Source organism: Suricata suricatta, chromosome 13 (genome assembly GCF_006229205.1).
Source record: "Suricata suricatta isolate VVHF042 chromosome 13, meerkat_22Aug2017_6uvM2_HiC, whole genome shotgun sequence".
Classification (NCBI taxonomy): Eukaryota; Metazoa; Chordata; class Mammalia; order Carnivora; family Herpestidae; genus Suricata; species Suricata suricatta.
The window spans coordinates 12,541,937-12,561,673 of NC_043712.1; the positions used below are offsets into that span (position 1 = coordinate 12,541,937).

The window sequence follows — 19,737 nt, forward strand, 5'->3', positions numbered from 1 at the left end:
AGGCACCCCTAGAAATGCTGATTTTTATATAAAATCTCAATACGCTTATATCCATGTTGGCGATTCAGAAAATAACTTTGAAACGCTGTGTGGGTTCAGTCAAAGTGTGACTGCGCACCGGCAGCGTGTGAGCTCTGGCGTGAGAGGCAAGGAATATACCCAGAGGGCTGCTAGGTTCATACACGAGCTTGGGGAGAAAATGGAACTGAGAATGTTCTAGCAAAGGACACTCCTAAAACACTCTCTGACTAGAACTGAGTAATGTCAAAACTATCGCTACAAATCTGTCTCTAATATGATAGGCTTTATAATATTTCCATCCGTTTTTTCCTGAACAATTAAGAGCATTTGCAAGTAAAACCGATTGTTCTGAGGTTGGAGGCCCTCAGGTCACCGTCTGCCACCAGCACTGTCCGGGGGAGCCTTGGTGCCCTGAGCAGGGAGTTAGGATGTCTTCAGGTGGGGAGCCGACTCCAGCAGGGAGCCCCTCTCCCCTCCCTCCACACCCACCCAGCCAGTGTGTCCTGTGTAAGTAAGGACACAGGAAGACGTGGAGAAAATGTTGCACAGTCGCTAATAGATTTTTCCTTTTGAAATGTACCAAGAGATCCCAACAGCAACTTAATCATAAAAGATGATCCTCTCTGTGCTTAGATTTATCTAAGTATGTTCAGTCTTGCCAGCTAAATTTAACAGCAAGCATTTTCTCTTGCTCACAACTGCTCTCTCTCTCTCACTCTCTCTCCTTTCCACTACGGTTTAAATTTTGCTTCATTATGAATTAATAATATTTATGCCATATGTTAAATCGAGCCAAGTGCCCTTCCCTGGAGCACTGCGCAGGGGACGTATTTGCTGGCGAGATGTACACTCCTCTCAGATCTCCCCCACACACGACAGAAGCTGAACTTGGCTTTCACCTGGACGACCCACTCTTTCTCCCCAAGTTCCTTAAAGCGAACTGGAGGGAACAAAATAAACATCCGACTGAATTTATTTTCAGTGACCATCTCTCATAATGTGCTGCAGAGATCAGCAGTTTTAGGAGTGAATTATGCTAATGCCAGTCTGGCCACATTCTATTTTCCTTTTCTACCAAGAAATGAGAAATAATGAAGCGTCGTTCCCTTGTCTAGACTTAACTCATCGAACGAGCTTTTCATGTTGTTTCCTCAGGAGGCACATAATAGTAGCACATATTACCATGAATTAAGCTCCTCTTTTCTCTCTCTCTCTCTCTCTCTCTCTCTTTTTTATGTCATAATAATTCCTGGGGCGTGGAGACTTCTTTCTCTGAGAAATAGAAATTATCTGATTCTTCAACGTGACAGCTTTCTTTGAGGGAAATGCATTTTTGCTATTTTCCTTCCATTGGATTACTAATGAGGGGGGCATTCTATGTAACTCACTAAGAACGCGTTTTCCAAAGGCATCCTACATCAGACTTTGGCATCAGTTTGCACGTGCTGGCCTTTTCCATGTCCACAGCCCGAACGTTAAGCAGTTTGCCAAAACCAGGTTCATTTCTGGGAAATGGAGGCAGCTTCTCCGAACCTTTAACGTTTCCTTCCTGCTTCTTTCGAGGCTATTCCGCTCGGAGAGGCCGGCTCAGCCCCTTTGTGGTTTCTGATCTTGGTCTCCTTTTAAATTAGAGAATGGTTTTTCTCTTTTTTCTTTTTTTCCCCCTTCCATTCCCTTTTCTCATCGGGAGATATTAATATGTTTCATAATGGGTAGCTGTGGGGGGTTTTGTGCTCTGAGAGGCAACATGGTGTGTTAGAATGTTCTGGAATAGAAGCGTAAAGGGCCTTGTCTCCCCTTCTGTCATTAACTCCTCCGTGACTTTGAAAAATCCCCCTGTTCTGTGATGATCTTTTTCCAGCAATATTGTGAGATCCTATGCCTGGGATATCAATACTAACCTTTAAAAAATATATTTGTTATAAACCAGGGTCATCATTTTCCCTCCTAGATATTTAGTGTTGGGGTTTTTTTTTAATTAACAAATATTGATCACTTGTTAGCTTTCACTTTATAGAAAACTCTCCAGGAAAAAAATAAGCTCCTTTTATGTCACAGAGAAGGATGAACGCAAAAGAGATTCTATAAGTAGAATTTTATAGAGTGGAGAAAGTCAGTTTCTAAATTTCCCGTGAGGTGTCACTAGTTGTTGAGAGGAAGGAGGGATGATAATTTCAGATCTTTCTATACTTGGGTTTCTAATGAACTTGAATGATTTGTGATTATCTCCCATCATATGTGCCCCAATTCCTGTGAGTCTGGGAGAAAAGACAAAAACAACAACAATAAAACATTTCTTCAAAGTGGTTCTACATTGTGGAGGAAGGCTGGGCACCGTCATCTGTTACTTACCTGTATGTGCTACGCACTGAGCTGGTCCTTGACATGGCTTTCTATGGCGAGTAGCCTCTTGTACAAATAAGGAAATTCTGAGGCAGAGAGCTTCAGTGACTTGTTCAAGGTCTCCTCGCAGAGTCAAGATTCTCTTGACTCCTGTGCATTTGACTCCAAGCTCTTTTCTTTTTCCATACGCATTTCCAGTCTATCCTTTCTTAGGAATTGTTCTGGCTTCTGATGTTACCGTATTTCTTGGACTGCTCTTCCACGAGAGAATTTATTTCTCCACTCCTTAGTTATTGGAGGAACTGCAACCCAGGGCATAAGAGGGCGTGGTTCAAATGATTAAGAGCTACGAAGGCTTCACGGTGGTTTTAACCTGGACTCTGAGATCACGTCCACCCTCCTTGAGTAGTCTCCAAGACGGATTCAGCTCTGCGTCACTCCCTGGGCTCAGAATCCCACCCACACATCGTGGACACAAAACCAATTCTGTACTGAGTGGGTGGATAGATGAAAAAGTCATTCTAAAGTCTTGACCCCCCCAAACAAGGAGGCTTTCCCTGTTTGGGTCAGTCGAGAATGTTTGGTGGCCGTGGAGACACACCTAGGAGAATCGGTCTCCAAATGGCCCTGGTTGTCTTCCCCCAGCCTTATATTCCAAAGCTTCCTAGCAGGGTTTCTCTAGAGGCTCTGGCCTCACTGGGCCCTGCCTGAGGCAATGTCTTAAGTCCTGGGGACTTCCTGGAAACCTGGGCTGGGCCCGTCTCCCTACTCCCCCCCCCCCCCCCCCCGAGCTCCTAAGTGCACTCCCTCTATCCTCTGAGTGAGGACTGGATGTGAATCCCAGCTGTGTGATCTTGGGTGAGTCATGTCTTTTGAGTCTCAGCTTATCTGTCACTGGAATGGAACTAAGAATACTTCCTTTGTAGAGTGGCTAAAAGGATGGACAAGGGGGCACCTGGGGGCTCAGTGGGTTGGGTGTCCGACTTCAGTTCAGCTCATGATCTCACGGTTCGTGGGTTCGAGCCCCGTGTCGGGCTCTGTGTTGACAGCTTGGAGCCTAGAGCCTGCTTTGGATTCTGTGTCTCCCTCTCTTTCTGCACCTCACCTCCTCATGCTCTGTCTCTCTCTCTCAAAAATAAAATAAACATTAAAAAAAAAACAAAGGGGAGCCTGGGTGACTCAGTCGGTTAAGCGTCCGGCTTCGGCTCAGGTCATGATCTCACAGTTTGTGGGTTCAAGCCCCGCATCAGGCTCTGTGCTGACTGCTAGCTCAGAGCCTGGAGCCTGCTTCAGATTCTGTGTCTCCTTCTCTCTCTGACCCTCCCCTGCTCACGCTGTCTCTCTTTCTCTCAAAAATAAGTAAAACATTAAAAAAAAAACCCACGCAATTAAAAAAAAAGATGGACCGGCAAGGGCCGGGCATACTAAATGGGGGCCTGAGAAATAAAACTATCAAAATTCTTTTACAACATCTCCTGCCTCCTGTAGCCAGCATGGGTCCTTCCTTCCCCTATCCCCATACCAGATGTTACAATCAACTGTGTTTGCAGACATCACTAGGGAGGATGAGTTACCTTGGAAAAGGGATAAAGGGAGAATTTTCTTTGGTAAATTACAGCTCCTGCTAAAGGTTTGACACTTCTATTTTCTACCTGTCAGAAAAAAATAACTATATACCAGTGGTCAGTTTGGTTTCCCTTTTTATACTCCATTAACCCACAGAGCAAGCCAGGCAGAGCGCCTGTCCTGTGGGGGACCAGGGAGTCCAGAGGACACTGATCTGATCATTAGAGAAAAGTGATGGCCCTTCCTAATGAGGCTTGGAAAATGAGCAAGGCAGCTTGTTGGAACACCTTGGGAGAGACCAGAGCGTCGTCTCCGGTGGAGCCCAATGGAGATAGCCATCCTGGTGACAGAAGACTTGAAAAGCTCTGCGTCCATTGACATGTTGTTACCGGGGCTCAGTAGCTGCGCGCTGATGTGTTTGAAGTCCGCCACCGGTGACTTGTGATTGAATATGGAGCGGGAGCCCAGGAGGAAGCAGGATGTGAATTGATGGCCTGAGAAATACTGGCAGGGAAGAAAGGAAGGAAGAGGGAGGGAGGGAGCGAGCCAGTGGGCTGGCATATAAGGAACACCAGCCTCATCTGGGCACCATGCCGGGCACAGTCATAGCCACTGTCGTCAGGGAGTGCGTGGGTTTGGAGAGGGGCCTCGGGGGCGCCCAAATCCTGCTTGCCAATCAACCCCTCTCCTGTCGGGCTTCTAAGGGAACTATTCACACCAGGGCTGATGACAAATGGGAAATCAAAGAACCACTTTATCATTAGCTGGGGCAACGGATGAGGACATATTTGGAGAGTTGAAAGCAGCATTGAGCGTAGTTCAGCCAAACGGACAGCTGGCCCAGAGGTGCGGCTCCGGGATTGCCCGGGCAAACCCAGCTTGCGTTGGGACTCGCTTCCCAGCACCACCCTGTTCAGAAAGGTGAGGCATCTGGACAAGCCAAGGGCTACCTTTAGTCTGGATGGAGAGCCTGGGGCCCCAATATCCAGACACTCCAACGGGCCAGCTCCGTTTCTCCAGAACGGACAGGGCCACTTGCTGAAAGGCCAGCCGCAAGCAGCCTCTGACGTTCCCATGTTCTAGCTCTGGAAGAGGAAACAAAAAAGGGGGAAGCGACTGGGAAGAGAACCAACAGTTGTGGGCCAACCGGGCGCCAGGCACCATGCGGGGCCCTTGGCACGCACCGCCTCAGCCATCTTCACTGCCACCATGTGGGGGTGTGGATATCACCCCTTTCATTTTAGGAATCAGCAAATAAAGGCACTGATGGTCTAAGTAAATGCTCATAGTCACACAGCTAGGAAAAGCAGCAGAGCCAGGATTTCTATCCTGGTCTGTCTGATGCCCAAATCACACTCTTTCCAGTGTGCCAGACTGCCTCCCCGCATCTCCAGACCAGGAAAAAAAAAAAAAAAACAACAACACCAAAACCCAAAACTTAGAGGAGGGGCAGAGGATTGCAGACATGCCTTTGTGGCTTGACAGGGAGCAGGTGTGGGGCTGGAAACCTGGTCACCTTGGCCTCTGCACTGGCAGAAATAAACCCGGGGAGCCTCAGAAAGCCTGAGGCCAGTCACCCCTCCCCAGTCCTGCTGCGTCCAGGTGACTCCCCAAAGCCAGGACTGAGTGTGGAAGGGTGTGGGCCAGCCACGGTCATCCGGGCTCACCATTCAGGACCCATGAGAAATCTTCAGATGACAGATTCAGAGGGGGTGAAGGAGCCTCGACCCCTGTGTGTAGATCTGGGCCCAGGGGCGCATCTGGGAAGCATTCCAGCGGGGAATCACTTCTGGACAGCAATGGTGCCTTCCGTCTGTCCAGGTGATATGCTGTGTTTATTGGGTCATCGGAGTGTGCCACTGTCAGCCACCTGGACACTAGTAGGAGAGCACAGCACCCCGGTCCAGGCTTTCTTTCCCTTCCCAGAGACTACTGGATGTAAAGGCAAAGACAGGCACAGGGTGCATTTTTGAAAAATTTTTAATGTTTTTTTAAAAATTTTTTGAGAGACAGAGAGAGGCAGTGCAAGCAGGGGAGGGTTAGAGAGAGAGGCAAACACAGGATCTGAAGCAGGCTCCAGGCTCTGAGCTGTCAGCACAGAGCCCGATGCGGGGCTCGAATCCACGAACTGTGAGATCATGACCTGAGCCGAAGTCGGACACTTAACCGACTGAGCCACCCAGGCGCCCCTACATTTTTGAAATGTAGAATTCCCATTTCCCCCTTGGAGCAGGCAGAGCCTGGCATGTGTGACACAAGCCGATACCCAGTGGCTGCAGAAGAGACTGCCTGTTTTACAGGGGAGGAGCGTGAGGTTCAGGAAGAGGAGACAGATTAGCCAGGACCATTAGCTTCTAAGTGGCAAAGCCATTCAGCCCAAGACTTGCCGTCTCCGGGCACCGGGATGGCTCAGTGGATTGAGCATCTGACTCTTAATTTCGGCTCAGGTCATGATCCCAGGGTCGTGGGATCAGGCCTGTGTCAGGCTCTGCACTGCTTGAGATTTTCTCTCTCCCTCTGCCTCCTCTCCCCTTCCTGTGTGCTCTCTCTCTCTCTCTCTCTAAAAAAAGACTTGCCATCCTAAAGTCCTTGCTCTTTCCAGCCCTTTAGAATTAACCAAATTACAGGAACCCACATGATCTAAACTCGGCTTACATTTTCAGCCTTCTCTCCCCCTGCCCCCACCACACGCCCTTCACTAGCCCCAGCTGTGGGAAGGGAAGGTCTTCTGGGCAGGGGTCAGGGCAACCCCAGGCCAAGGCAGGGAGGCAACCGGAAGAGGCCGTACCCCGTCTAGCAGTAACATGTCCCTTCGTGTCTTTGGCAGGAACTGCAAACTCAGCAGCAGCAGCTTGTCCATGGCCGCGGTGGACATCCTCTACATTGACATCACCAGGAGGTGGAACTCCATGGCCCTGGACCAGCGGGACTCAGGTACCTGATCCTGGCCTCCGCCTTGTCCCGCGGGAGTCCAGATGGGTGGGCGGTACCCTTTTGGTTCCTTCTTGTTAAAAGGTCAGGGTTGGGGAAAGAGGAAGGTTGTCCTGTCCGCTCTAGACATCCCTGGAGGGAGGGGCCTGAATTTGAATCTAGGAGCACTAACCAGGAACCCTGCTGCCAAGGTGGGGCCCACCCAAATTCTAATTCTGCCATTCGAATCCCTTGTCTTTGCTTAAGGCTTTGATTCCATTTGTCCTGGAAGCGCTCACTTAGTTGTTCACGCATTCATCCCTCCACACACACGAACTGGCGTGGGTGGCCCAGGCCCTGGATAGACTGGAGAGAACAGCACTTGGCTCTCAACCATGAAGGAGCTCACTGTAGAGCAGGGGTGCAGAGGAGAGCCCAGCAGTAGCGTGGTGCGCTCTGAGCCAGGGCAGAGGGTGGGCACCGAGGGGCTATCAGGAGCCCAGTGGAGGCGCCCCTGTGGAGGGAAGCCCAAGGAAGACCTCTTGGAGAAGGGTGAGTGGGGTAAGCCCGTGAATGGGATGGCATAGACTGCCTGGCAGGCACAGCTTGCCCGAGGCACGGACCCTGGTGGGAGGCTCAGATAACCCCACGAAGCTTAGAGGGACTGGCGCAGGAAGGGAAGGGAGCAGGGGCAAACGGGCTGCAAGAGCCATTGAGGCCTTGAATGCTACACAAAAGAGTTGGCTCTTGATCCTCTCGAACAGTGGGGGGGCGGGCAGTGAAAGATTCCGTTAGAAGGATCCACTTTTGGGTGAATGCGTTTCTGATCTCTTCATCACAGAGGGTGTTTTTCCTGAAAGTCGTACTAACCATACCTGACATTTGTACAGCTCGTCACAAAAGTACCCTGTGCTCTCTCATGTGTAGTCCTTCATTAAATGTGCCTGTGAACCCGTGCACTAGGCAGCCACGTTTGAATTTCACAGACGGTACTCTGTGGCTCAGGTGACCTGGCGCCCACAGCTTCCCTCCCCTGGGCCGCCTCCCTGCAAAAGGGACCCCGGGGAGGAGGAGGCGCATCAGGAAGCCGCTTTCTCCTGTGATTCAGTGGACAGGATGAGAAATCGGAGGTTGGGAGATCCAGATTAGAACTGACTGTGCCATTTTCTACCCGTGTAAGCTCAGAAAGCCATTTCGGCTCCTGAGTCTCCATTTCCTCTTCTGTCAATGGTGCCAACAATACCGCTCCTGCGTCAGCGGATATGAAAGTGTCCAGAGCCCTCGCTGGCAGCGCAGAGCGGCTAATCTTATTAGCAGGCTCCAGTGGGGCTGGCTCTGTCTGAGCGTGGGGCGCTCCCTGTGGCGGTCAGCCCTGGGCCACAGCCATCTGACCACGGTGATCATTACCTTCTACCAATGACGCCACTGGCTGTCAGTTGTGGGGCGAGCCCTACGTGGACACGCTCTGCCGGGGGCTCCGTTTGCACAGCCCTGGCTGGAGTTCTGGGGGGGAGGTACAGTCACCCCCATCGCAGAGAAGGATGCTGAGGCTCAGAAGCACAGCGAAGGGCCTGGCTCCAGCGTGGCTGACACCACGCTGCCTCAGTTTCCCTTCGGGGCTGCTTGATCCCACGAGCTGGTCCTGGGGTGTTTGACCTCGGAGCTCTGTGCTGTTCTCCTTTCTTGAATTCACAAGCAGACCCCAGGGAATCCCAATACTCTCTGGGTCCACAAGGTGGGTGCTAAGGCGTCTCGGCAGGCGGAGCACCCTCACAGCCTTCCCTGGCAAGCAGGAGAGGCCTGAGATGCGGCGTCTGGAGAAGCAGGCGGATTAATTATCATCTTGAGGACCGAGAGCGCTCACATGACAGTCGAGGGCACGCTTTTTGCTGACGCCTTCAGAAAGGAGTGTTTGCTCTGTGAGTTGAATGCAGGGAGTCATTGCAGGATCCTGCGGAGGGGGCCAGAAGAGGGGGTGGGGTGGCGGTGGAATTATTAAATATTGAAATTGATCAGGAGTAGCAGCAGGAAGCTATTTATCATGTTTTATTGCTTCAAACTAGCATTACCATCTGGCCCATTGTTAATTCTGAATAGCTTTTCATGTTTTGTTTGCCTCTTAAATTGCTCTCTGTAAGCAGAATCCACAGGGGCTGTCCACAGTACGGGCTCGGGTGGGGTTTTCCGGGGTCTGCCAGGATCTCTCCGTTCCGCTGACCAAGCTAAAGAGAGGCGAAAAGTACTTATTTTTAGCACATACTGACAAGCGAATCCGGGGCCGGGATCTCCCAGGCCTGTCGCCGTGCCTCAGGAATAATTGTTAGCAGGGACTGTGATTTCCAGAGTCCCTCCTACGTGCTATCACTGCCTGTTCTCACACCAGACATCAAGGGGGGGGGGGTGATTGTATCCCATTTACAGAAGAGGATCCTGAGTTTCCAGGAACAAGTGGCTTGTCTGAAATCCCGTGGCCACTGAGTAGCAGAGCCCACATTTGAAGTCAAGCCTCCTGCCTCCTGGCCCAGGATGCTGTCCTCAGGCCAAGGTCCTTTGTGGGACTGAGCTGGGGGCGGGGCTTGTGAGGCAGGGAGGTGAAAGGTGACTCCTAGAGCACAGGGCCTATGGGAAGACAGAACTGAGTGGGAGGCGGTTGCCAGTCTGAGCTTCTGCCTCCTGTCATCCTCAGAGCTTAGACTCCTGTTTCCATGGCTCCTGAAAAGAAATAACAGATCCAGGAGGTGGAAGGGTAGGTATAGATGGTGGGGGCTGGGCAGTTAAGCCAAGAATGAGAAACCTGTCTTGTGCCCCGGTCTCAGCGTCCACTGCTGTCCCACAGCCGGCGAAGCAGGGCCAGGTCCTTGCTTCCTGAGAGGACTGGTCTGATCCCCCTGATCCTCAAGGAGGAGCAGCTTAGGAATCCTTAGGAACATTCAGGAAGCTCCTGCATAGCAAAAGAAAAGAGCTGTGGTTGAGTGGTGGTTTTTCCCTGGGACCAGTGTCAGCAAAAGACCAGAGTCCTCCTTCCTTCCCTCCATGGCTCCCAGCCAAGGGATTCTTATGCCCTCGGTTCCAGTAAGTCCTGGCCACATCACAGCAGGGCAGCTTTACCTGTCCCAGAGCCATCTTGGGGCTGACAAGCAAGAAGTCGGAAGAGGGACAGAACATGGGCTCACCTTCTAAAGGGCGGGCGCTCATTCATCCACTCATTCAACAAACTGGTAATGAACATGTTAGCAGGTGTCAGGCCTGACGGAAATAGAGACATTATTTACCGATCCCACTCTCGAGGAAAAAAAACTAGGAGAGACCATTTACTGCACATTTATTATGTGACAGAAATCATTCTTGTTATGAATTATCCCATTTAATTCTCATACAGCCCCGTGAGCTAAGAGCCGTTATTCCCGTTTGACAGATGAGGAGTCTGAGGCTTAACGAGGTGAACTGTGAATTGAAACAGCTATGGCAAGTCTGTCCGTGGGGACCCTAGGATTTGAACCAAAAGCAGTCTGCCTTCAAGAGTCCATTGCCTTTTCGTCATACCCAGTGTTTCCGGCCAAACACATAAAAAGGACATACAGTTGTCATAGGGCATGGCCAGAGTCCCGGGGCTGGGGTGGGGGTGGGGGCAACAATGGAGGGTTGATGTGAGGGTTAAGAAAGAGAACCCAGACCTAGCTTGGTGTGCATCCCAGAAAAGGCACCCGCTGCGAGGTCTGTGTCCCTGAGGCCAGCACAGGGCCCAGACCATGCAATAGCACTTGCTCAGTGCCCAGTGAATGCTCGATGAGCAGACAAATAGCAATAAAAAAAAAAATACCTCGAGTCCACAAAGTAGGGTGTTCCGAGTTTGAGAACCGTGGCTTAGAGCAGAGGTGGTCTCACCAACGGGGTCCCCTTTCCCTCTCCTCAAGGTCTGGCACAAACCGCCAGCTCCTTTGGATAAGCCCTTCACCCCACGCCCAGCACCAGCTATGTGTCCAACTGCTCGTGCGAGGTCCCCTTTCCGGAAGCCAGCCCAGACCTTCCTTCTGCCCTCTTGAGACTTTGGCATCTACCAAAGGGGTTAGCCAGATTCCTGATGTCTGAGACCTTAATGAACTTCCATGTAACCTGCATGGAGAGACCCTAGTATTGAAATGGAAGAATAGGGGCGCCTGGGTGGCTCAGTTGGTTAAGCATCTGACGTCAGCTCAGGTCATGATCTCACGGTTGTGGGTTCGAGCCCCACATCGGGCTCTGTGCTGACAGCTAGCTCAGAGTCTGGAGCCGGTCTTCAGATCCTGTGACTCCTTCTCTCTCTGACCCTCCCCTGTTCACGCTGTCTCTCTCTTACTCTCTCTCTCAAAAATAAATAAAAACATTAAAAAAAAGAAGAAATGAAAGAATAAAATGGTGTTTAAAAAGATTAATGAGAAAAAATAAAACTAGTATTAAAAAAAGAATGCACATTATGGAATCTAAATTTCAGACATTCCTTTTAAGTAGCCTTATTTTTTTTTTGGGGGAGTTCAAATGCACAGAATTGGATTAATCATAATCCTTGGTTCGTGAGACCTTCTCTCCCCGTCCATGCATAATCTGCTTTTATTAAGGTAGCTTTCTGAGTTAGTAATTTTTAATAATGTAATAAGCATCCACAGGTGACTCACCACCCAAAAGCTGGGACTTCGCAATAACCCACATCTACTACGTGGCTCTCCCCCAACACCAGCCTGCTCCCCGACTCTCCCCAACCACAGAACCTTCATCTGCATCCCTGGCTCCTCCGTCCCTAAATAATCTTGCCTTTCTCTCTGTTAGAATGTCAGGGACTATTTAGGAGCTTGGCGGAGTTTAGTAAGAGGCAACCTCATGCTCCCCAGCCAGCCGATGTCATTGACATGACAGTAAATAAATAAATAAATAAATAAATAAATAAATAAATAAATAAATATTTCAACGTGCAATTCTAGAATTTCTAGCAGGACAGAAATCTAAATGAGGATCTTCTCAGCAAAACTGAGGTCTGGCAGCCCTGTCGGTGCCCAGAATGAAATGAAGAAACAAATTTGTCGGTGAAGATGCAGTTGCTTCATGTAAATTGCACTCACAAGTGCCTCCTTATCACTGAGACTTGGCTCTCAACGCTTCCCGGGGTGGAATTTCACTTCTCTGTGCTGGAGATGAGGACGGCATCAAGAGTAGGCAATAAGAGGTAGTGTTACTGCGTCATCTCCGAGAGGCGATCGTCTCACTGGCAAAGGGAACGTCTGAGCCCAGCACCTGGACATCTTGTCTGTCTAACACACAACCGACCTCGAGGGTCCCTCCCAGTAATCAACGGAAACAGACTGCAAAGCAAGAAAACTCGGATTAAGGAGTCTCTTACGCCCCCTCCTCCACCCATTCAAGCCCACCCACACCTGGCTTGCGAGGGAAATCTAAGAGTGGTGGTGTAGTTTGATGTCTGATGCATCCTGCACACACTTTGACTAAAATAAGAACAATTTCTTCCACCGCCTTAGCTACGTGCCTCCCTTCTTGGGGCTGCCTTGGTTTGATTGGCGGTATACCCGAAGCTACAGGCTCTGGAATCGGACAAACCTGGCTTCGAATCCAAATCTGGGCTCCCTGATGGGTAACTACGTAACCTCTGCAAGTTACATAACTTCCTCTGAGCTTCGTGTTCGCCATCTGTGAAGTGGGGATGATGGCGGTGTCCCCACTTCATGAAAGCATCGCTGTGGATGAAGTGACACAAGGCGCTCAGAGCAGGGTCTGCCATCCACGGGAGCTGCTCCCTAAGGGGGCTGCCGCTGCTGTCAGCACACGGCTCCCACTCTGAGGAATGCCTCCCCGCACCTGCTCATGCCAGGCTGGGACCAGACAGGTGCTGGGAGCAGACAGGAAGAAGGGCTTGCCTGTGAGCCGCATGGCACATAAGTGGTCGCATCGCATTTTCCCTCGGGAGGCTGGGCTTCCTCCCTTTTCCCTCCAAGACCACCCTCACTTGCCTCTGTCCAGGACACGACTGTAAACAACCTGATGCCAGGCTGCCTGCAGGTCCCGCCCCCTTGCGACTTAGCCCTGGCCCACACCGTGGGGTGGTTTGGCTGGGAAGAGGGGGCGCAGGGTAGGTGCTGTGAGCCTGGGGAGGGCTGGGAGTGGGGCGCTGGTCGACTCAGGGGCTGCCGGGCCTGGAAAGCTGGCCAGTTTCCCTCCACGACTGCTGTGGTGTGGGAAGAATGACTCTGGCCACCCCTCCACATGCCCGCTCTCATTCTGGTGAGTGCTGGCTGCCCAGGCTGACTGCGCCCACCTCCGGTCCTCCCTCTGCTTCACCTGTCCATGCAGGGCCTGCAGTGTCAGTTCCAGGGCAGAGCATCGGAGTGAGTGACAGCGGGGACCTTCCTCTGCAGCCAGTCTTCCCCTCGATAGCCCCCTGCTCCAGCCAAGGCAGCGGCCACCTTGGAGGTCCTCCACCGAGGCCCCTCGCCTCTGCCAGAAACCCCTCCCCGGCACACCGCCCAGGCCATCACCCCGCGGAGACCCTTAGACGAGCCTCCCTCCCCATCAGCTCCTGCAGCACCCAGCCCTGCTCTTAACAGCACCGATCACAGCTAACTAAATGCTGCGGAATGGAGCATCTGACATCTGTCTCTTAAGCTGGACTCACCTCCGTGAAGCCTAGTGCTGTGCGCGGCACATAGTAGGTGCTCTGCAAAAGTGTCAAATGAGCTAGGATCAGACCCTGACAGTCAGCGGCACCTGTGGGTGTCTGAGTCTTATGACTGTCTCTCACCAGATCTCCTCAGTCGACTTATGCAAATCATCTGCCTCCTATACTTTCATCCACTGGAATGAGCCCCCACTGAAATGTATTTGGTTAACGATGTACTGAAATATTTAAAAGTATTTTTACTTGGAATGTTTAACGGAGCCTCGCTTATACATATACATGGGTGGCCCCCTCCCTGTGAAATACGGGAGCCCGCGCATAACGAGGCAGCTTTCATGCAGCGCCTCTTGCGACGTGTCTGGCACAAGCCACGTTCTTCAGCCTTGAAATTATCTCGGAGTCAGATGGGCCTCTCTGGATGTGCGCCCTACGCACTTACACAATAGTCGGCATCAGAATTAGTTTTAATACAAGCAAGTGAGCCGACAGAAATGCCAGCTCGCCCTCTCCCTCGCACAGATACTTCGGGGCCTGCCACCTCCCGGGCTGCGCTTTCTGGAATTATGTCTCCTTTTCGAGAAGGCCGCCAGGAGCCCCTGTGTCGGGGACACCTGTTCTTCACCATGCTCTCGATTGTCACCTCCCGGGGGGGGGGAAGGGAACAGGATCTCTCTGTCCACTGAGCTGGCCCGACCTCCCCCAAAAAGACACGAGAAGGGAAAAGCGGAATGACGGTTGGTGCAGCCCCTCCCCCCTTGCTTGCACCTGTTGCTTATCTGTGTGGACCACCTGGGTGGACCATCTGTGTGGACCATTGCAGCACACTGGAGGCTGTGGGAAAGCGGGAATCACATGGGCTGCAGTTCGATCCCCGGCACCTTCCCTCTGGCAGCCCTAAGTCGGGGCATTTCAGCTCTGCGAGCCTCCGTCTCCCTTTAAAACGGGGCAGATGATATCCTCGTTGGGCTGTTGTAAGGATTTAGTGAGGAGGCCCAGGCCTGGCTCAGAGCCCCTTTTCATTTGTTTTAACCACTGCTGTGGTTCCTGATGTTTGAGCACGCTCCTCTGGTCACACAGGGCTCTCCCAGTGCACTGGTTCACGGAGTGCTCACACGCTGGTGAGCTCGGTCTGATTCCCACCACCCCCTTCTCAGAGGAGGAAACCAAGGCTGGGGTCAAGAGGGATTCTAGGGACAGAGCAGGACCCCCGCCCCGAGCCTCTACCTCGTGCTGCCTGGGGGAGCGGCGACAGTCCCAACCACTTGAAGACGGTAGGACCGTGTCAATCCCCAAATGTCCCCGGGCTCGAGAGCCCGATTCTGTGACTGAGGCATCCGTAAGGTTGGGCAGAGCTGTGTTTGGTAGGACAATGTTTGGTCTCTGGTCTTGGTTGAGGGAGGCGTTGGTGACGACAGACACATCCGGGGGGCCTTTTCCCCCAGACATCCCGTCCGCTGCTCCTCCTGCCAGGGAGCTGGATAAATGTTTGCAACCACTTTATTGTCACAAATAAAATTGTCACTGGAAGCTCCCCACAACCTTGCTCTTTTGAGTTAAGGAAATGAGGAGTAGATGGGTGAGGGGCTGCGTCCAACGGTGCCCAGCTCGTCTGAAACGTTTACAGAAAAATTGAGCAGGTAGTACCAAGAACTCCCATATATCCCCCCACATTGTCCCCTGTAATATCTTGCATAACTGTACATTTGTTACAATTAGTGACTAAATCTTGATACGTTATTGAAGTCCATAGTTCACATTCAAGTTCATGCTGTGTTGTACATTCTATGTGTTTTAACAAGTGCAAAATGTAACTTCCCCAGCACTGCAGGACCACGCAGAGTGTTCTAAAACATCCGCCACCTATTCCTCCTCCCTCCCGTCAGCCCCTGGCAACCTTCTTACTGTCTCCAGAGCTTTGCCTTTTCCTGAATGTCATATGGTTGGAATTGTACCATGTCTGCCTTTTCAGACTGGTTTGTTTCAGTGTGCATTTAAGGGTCCTCCATGTCTTTTTGTGATTTGTTAGCTCAGTTCTTTGTATTTCTGAGGAACAGTCTGCTGAATGGATATGCCGCAGCTGCTAAACCCATTCACCTATTGAAGAATATCTTGGCTGCTTCCAAATTTGGCAATTATGAATAAAGCTGCTATAAACAGTTGTGTGCAGGCTTTGTGTGGATGTAAGTTTTTAACACAATTGGGCAAATACCTAAGAATGCGATTGCTCTGTCATATGGTTAAGACTATGTTTAGTTTTGTAAGAAAATGCTGAACTGTCTTTCCAAGGCGCTGGTTCACATTTGCACAAATAATGACTTCCGGTGGCACCACAGCCTTGTCAGCATTTAGTGTTGTCAGGTTTTGGATTTAGCCATTGTAAAAGGAGTATAGTGGAACCTCCTTGTTCTCGTTTGGATTTTTCTAGAGGCATATGATGTTGCATATCTTTCCATTTGCTTATTTGCCATCTGTACATCTTCTTTGGTGAAATGTCTGTTCAGATCTTTTGCCTGTATTTTAATTGGGCCATTGGGTTGCTTTCTTCCTATTATTGAGTTTAATGAGTTCTTTGTATATTTTGGATACAAGTCCTTTATCAGCTCTGTCTTCTGGAAGGGTTTCCTCCTGGCATGCGGCTTATCTTTTCGTTTTCATGACAGTGTCTTTCACAGAGCAGATTTTAATTGTAGTAAAGCTGAATATCATTTTTCTGCTTTCATGGATCTTGTTCTGGTGCTGTATCTAAAAATGCATAGCCAAATCCAAGGCCTCCTAGATTTTCTCCTATATTATCTTTGAGAAGTTTTATAGTTTTGGATTTCACATTTAGATCTGTGATTTATTTTGAGTTAATTTTTGTGATTTTGTGGAAGGTATAAAGTCTATGTCTAGATTTTTTTTTTTTTTTTGGTCTGTGATGTCCAATTATTCTAGCACTATTGGTTGAAGAGACTAATTTTTCTCCATTGAATGGCCATTGCTCCTTTGTCAAAGATGAGTTGGTGGCATTTTCCTGAGTCTATTCCTGGGCTCTCTATTCTGTTTCACTGATCTATTTGTATGTTCTTTTGCAAATACCACGTTGTTTTGTTTACTGTGGCTTTAGAGTAAGTTTCAGGGTTGGCTAGTGCCCGTCTTCTGATGCGGTTGTTCTCTTTCAGTATCGTGTTGGCTAGTCTAGCCTCTTGTCTTTCCATACAGATTTCAGATTCACTTGGTTGATATCCACAAAATAATTTGCTGGGATTTAATTTGGAATGTGTTGAATTTACATATACCTTTTCTTTTTCTTGTCTTACTGTTTAACTAAGACTTTTAGTACATTGTCGAAAAGAAGTGGTGAGAGGCGACATCTTTGGTTTGTCTCCAATCTTAGGAGGAACACATCTAGGTTTTCACCACTAAGTAGGATGTTGCTGTAGGTATTTTCACATAGTTATTCTGGATCAAAGGAACACAAAATTTAGAGGTGTTTTTTTTTTTTTATCATGAATGGGTATTTGATTTTGTCAAATGTTTTTCCTGCATCTACTGATATGATCATATGTCTTTTCCTCTTTAGCTTATTGATGTGATAGATTACATTAATTGATTATTGAACATTGAACCAGCCCTGCATACCTAGAATAAATCCCATTGGTAATGGTGCATACTTCTTTTTATACATTATTAGATTCCATTTGCCAAAACTTTTTGAGGTTATTTGCATCCATGCTCATTAGAACTATTGGTCTGTAGTTTTCTTTTCTAATAATGCCATTATTTGTTAGTAGGATAATGCCGGCCTTACAAAATGAGTTAGGACATGTTTCCTCTGCTTCTGTATTCTAGAAAAGATTGTAGAGAATTGGCATCATTTCTTTCTTAAATATTTGATAGAATTCACCAGTGAAACCACCAGGGCCTATTGGTCCACTTCATCTAAGTTACCAAACTTGGAGGCCAAGAGTTACTCATAATATTCTTTTATTATCCTTTTAATGTCCATAGGATTAGTAGTGATGACCCCTCTTTGAAGTCTGATATTAGTAATTGTTAATTACTAATTAGTAATCTAGTACTCTACTCGCTTTTTTTCTTGGTTAGCCTGGCTAGAGGTTTATCAGTTTTATTGATCTTTTCACAGAACTAAATTTTGGTTTGATTGATTTTCTCTATTGATTTCCTGTCTTAATTTCATTGATTGTTCTCTAATTTTTATTATTCCACCTCTTTTGCTTACTTTGGGTTTAATTTGCTCTTCTTTTTCTACTTTCCTAAGGTGGAAACTTAGATGATTGATTTTAGATCTTCCATCTTCTCTAATAAATGCAGTCCATGCTATCAATTTCCCTCGAAACACTGCTTTCACTGCATCCTACAGAATTCAGTAAATTCTACTGTCATTTTCATGTGGTTCAAAATATTTTAAAATTTCTCTTAATACTTCCTTTTTGACCCATGTGTTGTTTAGACATGTGCTATTTAATCTCCAAATATTTGGGGACTTTCCTGCTATCTTTCTGTTACTAATCTTCAGTATAATACCCTTGTGGTCCTTGAGCATACTTTGCAGAACTTCTGTGCTCTGATATTTGTTAAGGTATGCCTTATGGCCCAGAGTACAGTCTATCTTGGTGAGTGCTCTGTGTGAACTGAAAAGAATGTGTATTCTACTCTTGTAAAGAGAAGTATTTTATACACGTCAATTAGATCCAGTTGATTGATGGTGCTGTTCAATTCAACTCTATCCTTACCAATTTTCTGCCTGCTGGATCTGTCAATTACTGAGAGAGGGGTGTTAAAATCTTCAACTTAATAGCAGATTTGTCTGTTTTACCTCACGTATTTTGACATTCTGTTTTTAGCTACATATGTGTTGAAGACCATTATGTCTTCTTAAAGAATTGACCCCTTTATCATTATGTAATGCCCACCTTTATCCCTGATAATTTTCTTTGTTCTGCAGTCTGCTTTGTCTGAAATTAATTTAGCTACTCCCACTTTCTTTGGTTAGAGTTAGTATGATGTGTCTTTCTCCACCCCTTTGCTTTCTGTCTATGTCTTTATGTTTAAGGAAGGTTACTTGTAAACCACATAGTTTTTGGGTTTGCTTCTTATCCACTCTAACAATCTCTTTCTTTTAATTAACATATTTAAACCATTCACATTTAAAACAATTATTGGTAGTAATTCTTATTTACAAGTCTGGTAGAATTCACTAGTGAAACCGTCTGGTCCTAGAGTTTTGTTTGTTGGGAGATTTTTGATGACTGATTCAATCTCCTTACTAGTCCTTGGTCTTCTCTGAAATTCTATTGCATCATGACTCAAGTCTTGGTGGGTTGTATATTTCAAGAAATGTATCTATTTCCTCCATGTTGTCCAAAGACACCGTTCCTAGACCCTCTCCTTTTTTACAATCTTTTTGTATTTTAGTTTGCGACTTATTGATTGACATGTTTTCAGGCTCATTGATTCTTTCCTTGTCTGTGTCTTGAGTGGTGCCATCTTGAGTCTTTTCCCATTAGAGCCCATAACATATAATCATCATTATTTTTAATTCTCCATTGCGTGATCCCAACATTGAGTCATAGCTACATCTCCTTTTGATGCTTCCTTTGTCTTCTTAGGCAAATGTTTTCTCCTTGTCTTTTTGCACGTCTTGTAATTTTTTGTTGAAAGCCAGACATGGTATACCCAGTAGTAGGAACTGGGGTAATCAGGCTTTCAGTGTGAGGTTTTATGTTAACCCAACTAGAGCCAGGCTGTAGTTACTGTTTGCTGCACTATAGGTGCCAGAGGCTTCAGTTTTCTTGTTTGTATTTTCTCCGCCTGTTGTCCTTGGGCTTTCCTAAAATCTCCTTGAATAGAGAGTCTTTGTCTTGGAGCTGTCAATTGTTATCCACTGTGGTTACCTTGGAGCCTTTTTGATGTGTGGTAGTAAGGTGTTGGGGAGAGACAGCAGTTAATAATCTTATCACTAAATCTCAATTTCTTAGTGGGCTTGAGTCCCCGGACTGCCACATTCAGAAGTGTTCCTTAGCCCTTTTTTTCTGCCTTTATGTGAGACAGGAAGGCCAAAAGGGCTGGAGTTGTCTAATTGCCCTTCCCTCAGGTCAGAGAAGCCTCTGGTAAAGCAGTCTCCCTTGAGGGCAGTCTTTTGTTATGGAGAACACTCAGAGCCTATTTTGGAAAGGTTACTTCCCCACACACCTCCCCACCTATAGTATGTGGGATTTTTCTCCATTCACAAC

The 19,737-nt window shown here is 48.2% G+C and overlaps 1 protein-coding gene across 1 annotated transcript in view; it reads left to right on the forward strand.

Moving 5' to 3' along the window:
* The window catches only part of TTLL11 (tubulin tyrosine ligase like 11), a 246,110-nt gene that overhangs the window by 207,854 nt on the left and 18,519 nt on the right, over window positions 1-19,737 (forward strand). The window contains exon 11 of the mRNA XM_029919622.1: window positions 6,758-6,864. Coding sequence (XP_029775482.1) covers window positions 6,758-6,864 — 107 coding nt within the window. The remainder of the gene's footprint in view (window positions 1-6,757; window positions 6,865-19,737) is intronic.